Source organism: Cydia fagiglandana, chromosome 13, assembly GCF_963556715.1.
Source record: "Cydia fagiglandana chromosome 13, ilCydFagi1.1, whole genome shotgun sequence".
Classification (NCBI taxonomy): domain Eukaryota; kingdom Metazoa; phylum Arthropoda; class Insecta; order Lepidoptera; family Tortricidae; genus Cydia; species Cydia fagiglandana.
Genome location: NC_085944.1, coordinates 12,988,358 through 13,001,691, shown reverse-complemented (window position 1 = coordinate 13,001,691; position 13,334 = coordinate 12,988,358). Strand labels below are relative to the sequence as shown.

At 38.4% G+C, this 13,334-nt stretch overlaps 1 protein-coding gene across 1 annotated transcript; it reads left to right on the top strand.

The window, feature by feature from the left end:
* Positions 1-421: 421 nt before the first annotated feature.
* On the top strand, positions 422-9,693 carry LOC134670302 (putative inorganic phosphate cotransporter). The gene is made up of 11 exons (XM_063528051.1): positions 422-631; positions 1,623-1,762; positions 2,202-2,381; positions 2,856-2,994; positions 3,571-3,785; positions 4,258-4,407; positions 6,338-6,482; positions 7,274-7,395; positions 7,832-7,954; positions 8,562-8,700; positions 9,596-9,693. Exons 1-11 carry the CDS (start codon positions 568-570, stop codon positions 9,667-9,669), a joined length of 1,491 nt encoding a protein of 496 aa, XP_063384121.1. The 5' UTR covers positions 422-567; the 3' UTR covers positions 9,670-9,693.
* The last annotated feature ends 3,641 nt before the right edge of the window (positions 9,694-13,334 follow it).

Here is a 13,334-nt window from a genome sequence, read left to right as displayed (position 1 = left end):
ATTGCACTTTGAATAGCAAATTTGATTAAGATTAATTACGATTCATAAGAGCTTGTTGCTAGGCCTATATGAATAAAGTATATTTTGATTTGATTTGATTCAAATGTTGACAGTTCTTCTCAGTGACGCAGTTTTCATGAAACCTGTAGCCATGACAGTAGACGTTGTTATAACTAGTTGAATATGACGCTGTAACATGTAAATATACGAGTAACACATCACGTTCGCAACCAAAACGTCTCAGAGGTATTAAAATAATTACTTAGTCTGCAAATCTCTGCACGTAGGTACATATTATCTAGTGACACTGAGATAAAATATGACGTAGTTTTTAACACCAGCAATTAAGGTTCAAAATAGCAACTAGGGCCTTTTATCTCATTTGAAGTTCATCAGATGCTCAGCAAATATACATACAGATAATGTCCACGTAGTCTATGAAAATACAGTTGAATTGTGTATGAATAAGATACGTTTGTAATGAGAATAGGAGAAAATACTATTTCAAATATCAGAAACAATTAGATACTAAATAAATTACATGAAAATGAAAAGGTGGTTTTCAACATGGATGTGGAGTTTTTGAGATATAAATATGAAGATGGCGCGGAGGGATTTATTATGAAGAAAAGTAAGTAGTTAAATAGTGGGTTTAAATATGTGTATATGATGTATATTGTATATCTAATTATTATAATTTTAGTGCGTTGTTATAATTTCCCCAGTAAATTTAATTCATTTCCGTCGTCAACAATGAGTGTAAAAAAAAACGGGTAAATATTTACAAAAGTATGCGTATGCTCGTTGCTCGAGTTCCGTATCGAATAGAAATATCTGAGTCAAACGGTCTCTGAGAAAAACGCATTTAACAGATTTGCGAGACCGAAGTGATCCCATAAGTGCTCCATGAACAAAGTTTTGTACGGAGCTCTAAAAAACGAAAGTCATACTTATAGTTATGCCGTTTTCGAGAACGTTCTTATACAATTATTATAAAGTCATAAAGTCATACTAAATAATCTCAACCATAATATTAGAAATATGATCACGTAGACCGTTATGAGTCTCTACGCGGTTTTTAAACAAATTAAGTACCTACTTTTATTATTATGCGTACTTAATGCTATGGAGTGTACTAAAATTGAATATTTTAATTACTTACTTAAAAACTTGGAATGTAAAAATGATTTAGCATTTTAACTGAAAAAATAGAAATTTTATGACAAATTTGATAAAGTTTTAAGGGTCGGTTATCACAGTCGTGGATTGGAGATTGTTAGTATGCAAAATCAAATCAAAAATCAAAATAAAAAAATAGAGAACTGTTGAAAAGATTGATGTTTGTGCAACAGTTCTCTAAGGGATGCCAGCGATATGCAATGCATATATTATAACGTTGATCAGTTCATTTGATTATGCAATCTTGCAATTCGCGTGGTAAAAATCGCTTTCTATGCAGATACATAATTGGTAGGGAACAACAGTACTGTTGCTAGTCAACGCTACTTATTCTGAGGCATGAAATGGCTGTAAGATTATGTTGTAACACAAAGATTTTTAGTATAAAATGTTTTCGTTTCTTTTTTCTATCTTATTTTTTTAATCATAAACATTTTCTACAGAGTTCAAGATAGGCGTGCGTCACCTTCAAGCCCTCTACATGTTCGCGGTCTCCGTTGTGCTCGGTCTACTGCGTGGCAGCAGCGGTGTAGCCATGCTGGCCATCAACGACCCAACGCGACTCAACGACACATATATAGAAGTAAGTTATTGTATCAGTCGAAAAACTTTTACGTGTGCAAACTGAGATAACTACAGCGAGATGCGCCGCCCCGCCCAATTTAAACGAATGCAAGCGATTTTAGTGCACGTTGTAATCCTTGGAAGCTTGACGCCATATACCTACCTCAAGTATAATATCAGCGGCTGTGCGCTGCTTTAATCCAAATACAACGTGCGATATTGACCAAATCATCGATTGATGGTCGGTTCATCTTCTATAATCTGGCAAACACAATCAAGTCAGTAAGAACCGGAAAAATTATACTCATCCTTTTCCTTTATTTGTTAGTATGTACTGGGGTAAGACGTAAGACAAATACAGTATGATTAAATATCAGGTCTATGTTTGAAATGAGACAGTTCTTGGCCAAATTGTTCTATGACCTACCGTGAATTTATCGGCCTACTCTTTTTTTTAGATCCACGATTGGGGCAGAAGAACACAATCCACCACATTCTCATCTTTTCTGTTTGGCTACGCTCTTATGCTGCTACCAGCAGAACTTTGCGTCAGCCAGTTTGGAAGCAAAATGTTGGTCACCGCTGTTCTTGCCATGAATGGCGGATTTAACGTAGCTATGCCTAATATTGTGAACAAGGTATGTTGCTATCTTAATTCGTACCAATGAATTTTTCGGAACTGATGTACGAAATATCATTTGATATTTACCATTCGCTTTTGGGAGAAGGAAAACATCGTAAGGAAACCGGACTAATCCCAATAAGGTCTAGTTTACCCTCTGGGTTGGAAGATCATATGTAAAAACTAGTGCCTGTGCCAATTCTCGGGATTAGTTGCCAAGCGGACCCCGGGTTCCCATGGCAGAATGCCGGGATAACGAAGATGAGTACTTAGTATTTTCACTGAGGAATGTTTGTATTTCATTGCATTTTGTGTTTTTCTATTGCATTGCAGAGTTTTTGTTTTTCAAGTATTGCATACGAACGGAAATTATTACATAGAAACGCATTACCTAATAAAATTGCTGGCATATTTAATCTCACTAGCACTACAAATGAAAAACAAATAAATACAAAAATTAAATAATTAAATACCATCTTTATATTTCCAGGGAGGCTGGATAGCAGTGTCCAACACCCAGTTTCTACTAGGCATGTCTCAAGCTTGTTTAGCTCCCGCAAATAGAATAATGCTCGAAAACTGGATGCCTCCCAATGAAAAAACTTTCTTTAGCAGTATAGTTTATGGAGGTAAGGTGGTATATAATAAAAATAATATAAGTTTAACAGCCAACTTACAAGCAAGAATGTGACGATGAGAAATTTCCTGCACAAGTTTCTTGTTAGTTTCAGTAATCAAATTTAAGTAAATTTTCTTAACTCAAGGGAAATTTCTAAATAGATACTCGCTGCCACTACTGATGAAAAATTTTAATGTAGTTATCCGAACCCAGGTGCATATTGCTGGTTCGCGATGAATTTTGATACTTTAGGGTAACATTCCATTTCCAACGACAGCAGGCTGCACTACTGTCAATTTTACTATGGAAATTGACAATGACAGCGACGCGTTCAGTACCGGTAGTGCAGCTGCAGTTAGAAATGGAATGTTACCATTATCCTCACAAGTCAGTTTTACATAAAGTCACTCAGGATAAATTTAATTATTGACGGAAAGAACGGACTGTGTCCTGTTTATTAAAAGCTTGTTACTTGTAATATAAGTGGAAGTCCCTTTCTAACAAAAGCTGCCAGAAAGGTACTTCCACTTGCATTACAAGTTAGAAGCTTTTGATTAACAGCTAGGGCACTGGTCATATTTTTCAGGTACGTTTCTAGGCATGATTCTATCATTGCCATGCGCTGGCGCGCTCTCAGCGCACCGACTTGGCTGGGAACTGATCTTCTACGCGCAGGCCATGGCTGCATTGTCATCATGTGCTGTATGGGGCATCCTAACGGCAGCTACTCCGCAGCAGCATCAAGCCATTGGGGATAAGGAGAAGGAATATATAGAAGAAGCTAAAGGGTTTTATAAAAAGGTGCGTGTTCAATTTGAGTTAGCAGAATTTTTAGATTTCTCAACACCCATGGGTATTAGAAAATCATATAAGTAGGTAAGGTAAGTCGAAAAAGTAGAGGCTTTAAAAGCTTCTTATTAGCAGTACAAGATACCTAATCAATATAATAATCATACTATTGGGACTGATAGTAACTTGGCTGAGTATATAAATATAAATCTCCCACTGCTGGGCAACTTTGGCTCCTTGGGGACTTTAGTCCCCACGCTCCACGCTGGCCCAGTGCGGGTTGCGGGCTTTATTATACACTTTCGAATTCCTTCGCAGATGTATGCAGTTTTCCTTCACTGAAACGGTTGTGGTAAATAAATTGGTACGAGCTAGGATTTTATTTTAAACCCGCGACCACCGGATTGAAAATCGGACGTCAGATCCACTCAACCACCACCATTCGAATACTTCAATTACTTACTTTTTTTAAATATAATTTCAGAAACAACAGCCAGTCCCGTGGCGCGACATTCTTCGCTCGCCCCCTTTCTGGGGTCTAGCTGCTGCCCACGCAGCTTTCAACGCTGTTTTTGTCTTCTTCCTTTTCGACGTGCCTTACTTTTTTACCATCTTTGGAAGGTCATTAAAAGATGTAAGTACAATCTATGTGCACGCAACTATTATAATCAACATCTTACTTGCGTTGTCCCGGCTTTTTGCCACGGCACATAGGAGCTTGGGGTTCGCTTGGTAACTAATCCCGAGAACTGGCGTAGGCACTAGTTTTTACGAAAGCCACGAAAGCGACTGCCATCTGACCTTCCAACCCAGAAACTAGGCCTTGTTGGGATTAGTCCGATTTCTTCACAATGTTTTCCTTCACCGAAAAGCGACTGGTAAATATCAAATGATATTTCGTACATAAGTTCCGAAAAACTCATTGGTACGAGCCAGGGTTTGAACCCGTGACCCCCTGATTGAATGTCGCACGCTCTTACTACTAGGCTACCAGTGCTACGTGATGATTAATTAATATTAGATTGGTTACTTGATTAATGATTAGCATGTCACAGCTAAGTTGTGTAAAAAAGAATCTCATGAAATACTAGCTGTTGCCCGCGACTTCGTCCGCGTGGACTCTTATCTTGAACATTTTCATCATCTTGAGTACCTATAATTTTCATCGATGCAAACTTTATAATACAAACTTTTAATATAATGTAATGCCCTTTTACCAAGTTTGAAGTTCCTAGCTTGAAAGCTTGAAAAAACAATGTTTGATATTCATACAAACTTTCAACTCCTTTTGCACCACGTTAGGGGATGAATCTTCAAAAACGCTGAAATGAGTTCTCTTGTAATTTAATTTAATATCTTTTTGCAAAGTTTCAAGTTCCTAGCTTTAAATCAAATTTGCACCCCAAGACGAACCTTCATCCCCCTTTTAACCCCCTTAGGGGTAGAATTTCCAAAAACGTTGCAATTACTTTTTTGTAATCATCTATTACGCTTTTCTAAGAAGTTTCAAAGCATTTGTAATGGATAAAAACTTTCAACCCCTTTTAACCCTGTTAGGGGATGAATTTTACAAAACGCTGAAATCATTTTTCCTATCTCTTAATAATATCCCCAAATACAAAGATTCAAGTCCCGCGTTTGAAAAAAAATTTGATATCCATACAAACTTTCAACCCCTTTTTCACCACCTTAGGGGATGAATTTTCAAAAACGCTGAAATTAGTTTTCTTGTATTTTAATTTAATACCTTTTTGCAAAGTTTCAAGTTCCTAACTTAAAATAAAATTTGCACCCCAAGACGAACTTTCATCCCCTTATTAACCCCCTTAGGGGTAGAATTTCCAAAAACGTTGCAATTACTTTTTTTTGTAATCAGCTATTACGCCTTTCTAAGAAGTTTCAAAGCATTTGTAGTGGATTCAAACATTCAACCCCTTTTTAACCCTGTTAGGGGATGAATTTTACAAAACGCTGAAATTACTTTTCCTGTCTTTTAATAATATTCCCAAATACCAAGATTCAAGTCCCGCTGTCGAAAAATTTTTTGATATCCATACAAACTTTCAACCCCTTTTTCACCACCTTAGGGGATGAATTTTGAAAAACGCTGAAATTAGTTTTCTTGAATTTTAATAATATATCTTCTTACGAAGTTTCAAATTCCTAGCTTAAAATAAAACTTGAACCCCATACAACTTTCATCCCCTTTTTAACCCCCTTAGGGGTTGAATTTCTCAAAATCGCTTCTTATCTCTTGTACACTTTATAAATGTAATCTAGTGTGCAAATTTCAACTTTCTATCTTTTGTAGTTTCGGCTCTGCGTTGATGAATCAGTCAGTCAGTCAGTCAGTCAGTCAGGACACTTGCATTTATATATATAGATAGATAGATAGATATATTAGACTATTGGTAGTGTAATAAAATAATACTAAACTGTTGGAGTTCAGTGATTATAACTGCTAAATAACAATAGGCATACATTATTTTGGCATACATCCTGACTCTCACGATACTTAAGATATTTCTTATTATTAATATATTTATAAGTATTATTAATTTCAGGCATCAGTATTGGCAATGTTGCCTTTTGTGGTGATGTGGTTGGTCTATCTCACCACATCTCCAACTATCGAGTGGGTATACAACTCGGGGTTCATGAGTTATGTACTCAGCACTACGTACTACAGAAAGTTGATTAATGCCATAGGTGAGTAACCGAAAATAAAAACCGGGCAAGTGCGAGTCGGACTCGCGCACGAAGGGTTCCGTACCATAATGCAAAAAAAACAAAACAAAAAAAGCAAAAAAAAACGGTCACCCATCCAAGTACTGACCACTCCCGACGTTGCTTAACTTTGGTCCAAAATCACGTTTGTTGTATGGGAGCCCCATTTAAATCTTTATTTTATTCTGTTTTTAGTATTTGTTGTTATAGCGGCAACAGAAATACATTATCTGTGAAAATTTCAACTGTCTAGCTATCACGGTTCGTGAGATACAGCCTGGTGACAGACGGACGGACGGACGGACGGACAGCGAAGTCTTAGTAATAGGGTCCCGTTTTACCCTTTGGGTATGGAACCCGAAAAACATACTAACTATTTCAATCCGACAGTTTTGGCGGCTCAAAACACCCACTAGTTTTCATTCCTACACGTTTTGTAATAATTTGTACTTAACCTGTATAACCCACTATTTGTTGGAGTTGCTATAATATCGTTTTAATAAATATTGAACCAATTTTCCCAAACGTAGCTAAATATACATTTGATATGTTTTTCAGCGTTTAGATATTTCTAAATACGTTAGCCGCTCCCATGTACTCGTATATATCTGTCGGCGTATTATGGATGGTTTTCCATCTTTATCCACGTGATAAAATAACTGTCACTTTTTAACGCCGTGGGATAGAAGGTGACAAACGCCGTTTTATCACGCTGTCACGTAGACAAGAATGACCATCATATCCGTACTGACGAACATGTTGTTTAATTACAGGAGCTTTTAGCGCAATAATTGGACTGACTGTTCTTTCGAATGTAAACCCGGACTCTGGTATAGCTGTCGTCATATTGACTATAGCACTGGGTGTAACTGGATTTCAATATTCTGGATTCCTGGTACGTCTATAAAAGTCGCTTTAAAACCAATTTATTTTTATGTGTCCCGCTCAGGACGGGTGAGTAGGTGCGTGAATGAGTGACCGACATTTATTAAAAATACAAAATGCTATCGTTCGATGAGCGGCCGATATAGTTTACAGTAGCAATTGCTATTTTGAGGGCCGATTTTTTCATTCTGAGCGTTCAATTCGTCACTCGAAAACTGAAAGCGAAAGCGAAGCAAGCGATTGAAATTGGAAATCGAGTGGTATTGACCATTTGTTTTCAATTCTATTAGAAGAATTCAAATACCTAGTATGTAGTAGAAATAGTAAATGAAATACACGATAAAGTAATTAATATGCGACGCCATTAAGTTCTTGTGAACTCATATTTGATGTTGATGAGTTTGCACTCCGATATATACATTAATTTACAAATATTTTTTTACTAGGACAACTATCGCAACCTGTCTCAGAACTTCAACGGTACTTTGGTAATCCTGAGCAGCGCAGGCGCTAGCATCATTGGCGCGGGAGTGCCTCTCTTCACGGGCTCTATCCTGAGTCCTGACCCTGTAAGTATCAATATTGTTTATTTATATTAAATAAAAATATGCCTTTTTGTTCAGTTTTTCTTATTTGACCATTACTATACGCAACAGCGTATAGTAGCGTAAAGCTAACAAGCTTTCAGATAGGAATGGTATTATGATCGAAGTTGAAAAGCAAAAAATCAGAGGTGATCACCAAAGACAAATACCACTTACCTAATTAGCCGCCTTTGTTACTGTTATGACGTGGTACAGAAGACCATTAACAGTAGTCATGAAAGCAAGTTATACAAAATAAAAAACGTCAAATGATATACTCGTAAGGGACTGACTACTTACTCATCGACTAACGTATTCATCAGGTCTGCAATGTAGCTACAAGTCGTTCGACGACGAACGACGAAAAAATAAAGACGAAGTTGATGGATTTGTCAGGCGTGGCTCACTCCGCGATTTCGTCGCTTTGCAACAGCTAGCTACAAATACAACCGTTTCACACCAATTTCGGTGGCTAGGCATAAGCCGCGCGTGGCACTGTCGCCACCTAGCGGCCATATCTGTCCTGATCGTAACAGACGCGTTTTGTTAGTTTGTGGATTAATGTAAAATGATAAGAAAAACCTTATTTCAGACGGACTTCCGTCGCTGGCGAGCAGTGTTTCTCTCCCTTGCCAGTTTCTCAGTATTGGGAAACGTGCTGTATACGGTGCTAGGTCGAGGGGATCGCGCCGAGTGGGATCGAGAGCGGATCAAGTTCGGGTACCACAATGGTAAGAATAACATTGTGGTTAATATTGTAATTTTGTTTTATATTGTATTCTTATCGTATTATTGCATGTATAGCTCTGTCGTGAGCACACATCAGAGCGGCGGCGTACGGATCCACATCTCTGTGATAACCATACAACTGTAAACACCCTTTTAAATTTAGAATTCCATTGTGTGTAATTCATTGATACAACATACGTTCCATTCCATTCTAAAATTGAGAGACTTTTAACGTAAAGCTTTGTATCTTAGAGAGCTTGGCAACCAAAACCAAGAGTAGGAAAAGTTCGACTGCCATAATCTTAAAAAGTTTCAGACGGCAATTCTTCGCTGGCGCGCCGGCGCTGTCTTTCTCTCGCCAGTTTCTCGATGGAAGAACGTTTCTTTTATTTCTAAAGGCGGGATTCCGCCATATTGCGGCAATTTGCGGCACAAGTATTTTTGTACTGAATATGCTTGTGCCGCGTGCCGCACACTGGTGGAATCCCGCCTTAACAATGCGTTTCTTGAACAGCAAATTCTAAACATAATTATGGTGTTAAATTGATAATTTTTAGTTTTCCAGAGTAGAATCGTAGTGTACGGATTTTCGAAGCACATCGATTTTGTAAATAAATGACTTTTCGAATATAACTTCTGACTGTACGTTTTATTACACTAGGTCTAAGAATTAAATAATTATTACCTTTTTTTAAAGGCAGTAAAATATACCTTCTTAATACTATTAAACCTTAATACCTACATCTCAATTTCTTATTCTATCTAGATTTTAAGCAATATACATTACATGTCGAATAACTATATAGCACCACGGCTGAACTTATTTAACATACAATGAACGCCTAGATTTATTCACAACCATCTAAAAGGCTTTCACGGGTGTTTATTCCTTTTCAGATGCAAATCAGCTAGAATTGGAGGAGCTCAGCCTACCGAAGACCTCGCCCAAGGACGACCGACCCTTACAATAATAAACGAATTTCAATTGCAGAGCGGTTTTTCGTTTCCTACCCTTATTCTTTTCCCTTGATTTTTTGTTTTTTTCTTGTAGTAATAAACATATTTTATTTGCGTAAAATATATATTTGTTTGGTTTGTCAGCGGGCCATGGAGCGTAGTATTTTGAGCGTGAAATTGACCGATCGCATTAAAAATACAATACTACGCTCCAAAACGCGAATCACTGACGTAGCTGAAACTGCCGCCAAGCTTAAATGGGACTGGGCGGGACACGTCTGCCGTATGCCGGATGATCTGTGGGCGAAAACAGCCACCCGCTGGGTCCCACAGAGTGTAAGGCGTCACGGCAGACCTCGTCGGAGATGGCGGGATGAGCTTGACACCTATGAGAGAGACTGGTGGGAGACTTCAGGTGATAGGGATACGTGGAGAAATAAGAGGGAGGCCTTTGCCCAGCAGTGGGACAATATAGGCTCATAATAATAATAATAAAATATATATACTGTGGTACTACTAAACTCAATTAATAAGTAGCTTAAATCTAAGACCTAGTGGCTGAACCTAACTTCATGGGAGAGACATAAAGCTCGCAGGCTCCGTTGGTTGGGCCACCTTGAGAGAATGGATGAAGATCGGAACGTAAAAAGAGCATACATGGTCCACCCAGCAGGAAGACGTCCTATCGGACGCCCCAGATATCGCTGGTGCGACATGGTGGAGGTGGATCTGCGCAAACTTCGAGTCAATAATTCCAGGTCAGGTCTTCGATCACCAGTTAGGTACGTTAAACAGACGCTTCGCGAATTCTAAATTTTATTTATATAAAGCCAGTGATAGGAAAATAAACGGAAACAGATCTCTTATTAGGTCCATTCTTTACTTGTCAGTGCGAAATAGAAGCAGTACGTAGTACGTAGTATTTCTTAATTGGGACGGTGCCTTATGAGTGGAAGTTTTAAGCCAATCAAGTAGCAGTAATGAGGTCACACTCTATCTTTACTACTGCTGCCATTGGCCCCAATTTCACATCGGTGACAGGTGCGAGAATTGTAAAACATCACTGTTGCTGTCGTCACAGGCATCCATGGGCTACGATTACCACTTACCATCGGGCGGGCCGTATTCCTGTTTGCCACCATCATTATCATTTTAATAAACTTTATTATATTGGAAAAAAACAGATATTTCTCTTGCGAAGTTTTTGACAATTGTCAAGATTTAGAAGAATTGTAGGTAATTTTTGACAGGTAATGAGTTATATGTCGGAATTTTGTGACAATTGTAGTGTTTCTGTGACAATTATCATAAACTTAGCAAGATAAATATCTGTATTTTTTCCGATATAATAAGGTTTTTTTTAATAATACAATGATGGTGGCAAACGGGAATACGGCCCGCCTGATGGTAAGCGGTAACCGTAGACCATGGATGCCTGTGACGTCAGTAAAAGTGATATTTTACAATTGTCGCACCTGTCACCGTGGTGAAATTGGGGCAAGCCGCATCCGTTACATCCGTCAAATAACGTTTAAGGCTGAAGTTAACTGCAACTTGATGCATTAGAGCGGACATTACAAATCGCTTCTTTGTTCTAATCCGCTTTCGTAAACCAGTTTTGGTAGAAGTAGCAGAAAATTTTAATAGCGCTTCGTGTTTCAAATGTAAATGGCGCTGTACGTCATGGTACACTTCAGGGTGCCTAGCCAAGATGCCAATCGTTTAATCGTTGGAAGAGTGATAGAGAGAGATTACCGTTTCGGTCGTAACGGCGCAAACGATTGCCATCTTGGCTAGGCCCTCTTCTAGCAAACTCGGGATTTTTTTATCAGACTTTGCACTTTTTATGCAATAATTGAGTCTTTAGTTGATATACTATAAATATTATGGAAAGAAGAAAATCCGGCTTCAATAAGTTGTACCTACTCGTCTCGAAAAGATTTGCTCAGACCTAAACAAACCCTTTTCAAGAGTATCTTGAAAATAAATGTAAGTATACAAAGTGTACTTGAATTCTTAGGAAGTTTACGTCGCCCTAAAAGTTATAAGTCTTTCAAATTCTTCTTGAAATATTTGTTGCTTGCTATTAAGATTTGGCTGTGTCCTATTTTCGTTCGGTTGTTCAGTGGTTAGGAAATAAATGTGTTTGAGGATGACCTGTATCTTAGGGTTCTTAGAGAAGTTAATAAATATATAAATATGTATAAAAATATAATTAAAACAATATAACAAACAAAATAAACTTTTGAAACTGGAGCACACTGACGTATCTCTTTATATCTGCGTGCAAGTGGCCCGCACCATTCACTAACAGTCAAATTGCACTGGTAACCATGGTAACTCTAGGTTTAACCGGTTAACCCCCGGTTGGTGAATGGTGCAAGTGGCCCTCAGAGGAATTACGAGCTTGTTAATTCTCAGAGTAACCCATTCAGAACACTAATGTCTTATTTATAGAAAATTACCTCCCGGACCCGTAAGTTCCGGGCCTTTTTTACAATTCCAACCTGGAGCATAGGTCCCGCTCTTGCGACTCCACTCTGACCGGCCGGTGAAGGCCTCTGGAATAGGGGTCCGCGGTGTCGCCACTCACCGTCAGCTCGCCACAAGCTGCCCCCGCGGGGTTATAGTATTTATTATTATGCGGGCTCAAATGAGACTGGGCTGGCCACGTTTATCACATCGCATGCATCCGGATTGGTGGGCTAACATAGCCACTAAGTGGATGCCGACGAAGAAGCGTGGACGTGGACGGGGCAGGACCGGGCGGAGATGGCGGGACGACTTTGACGTCTTCCTGGCCGGAGGAAGCGCTAAATCGAGAGTCATGGAAAACCAGGGGAGAGGCCTTTGCCCCGCAGTGGGACAAACAAATAGGCTAAAAAAAAGCATCTGCAAGCGTCAGACAAAGCATCTCAGAATGCAGAGTGTCTTTATTACCAAATTGGAATGCGCATGAAACGTAATTATTATGGGATTTTGAAAGTTGAATGGGTGTTTCGATGAATTGATGTTTGCGTGAATGGTTGAACGGGTGTTTAGGCGAATAGATGTTTGTATACGGGTTAATATGTGCCAAACGAGACCAAAGTTTTATGCAGTTTCGCTCACTTGAGACCCAAAGATATCACTCGCAGCAAAAACTACCTTTTCACTTTTGTTGAACAAATAACTATGAACTGTTACGTTGTTATACAATGTGTCACACTGAGTGAGATGCGGTAATTTAAACGTAAACAGACCCTGATGATGACATTACCTAAATTAGACACGAGACTTAGATAAAGCGAATAGTATTTTAGCGGAAGTATTTTATTTGACCTTGAATCTGATAAATTATTAAATACTTTTTGTTTCCAGCACTAAAAAAGAAATTGAATGATAATCTCACTAATATTGGTTTGATATTAATGGAGGATGGAATATTCAAGATGGTCAAAAAATTAAGTGCATTCCCGTTGCCAGGGAGGTTTCGGGATTATACTGAGCAACTTTTACTATGGGACCAACCCCGAAATTGCGATGGGAGGGTAAATTAATTTTTCGCAATTTCAGGGTTGGTCCCATAGTAAAAGTCCCTCGGTATATTGTTAGGTTATATAGGTTAAATTTTTTCACTTTGTAGTTCTATCTTCAGCCAGCTGATTGTATATAGGTACTATATTATATTACACAGTAT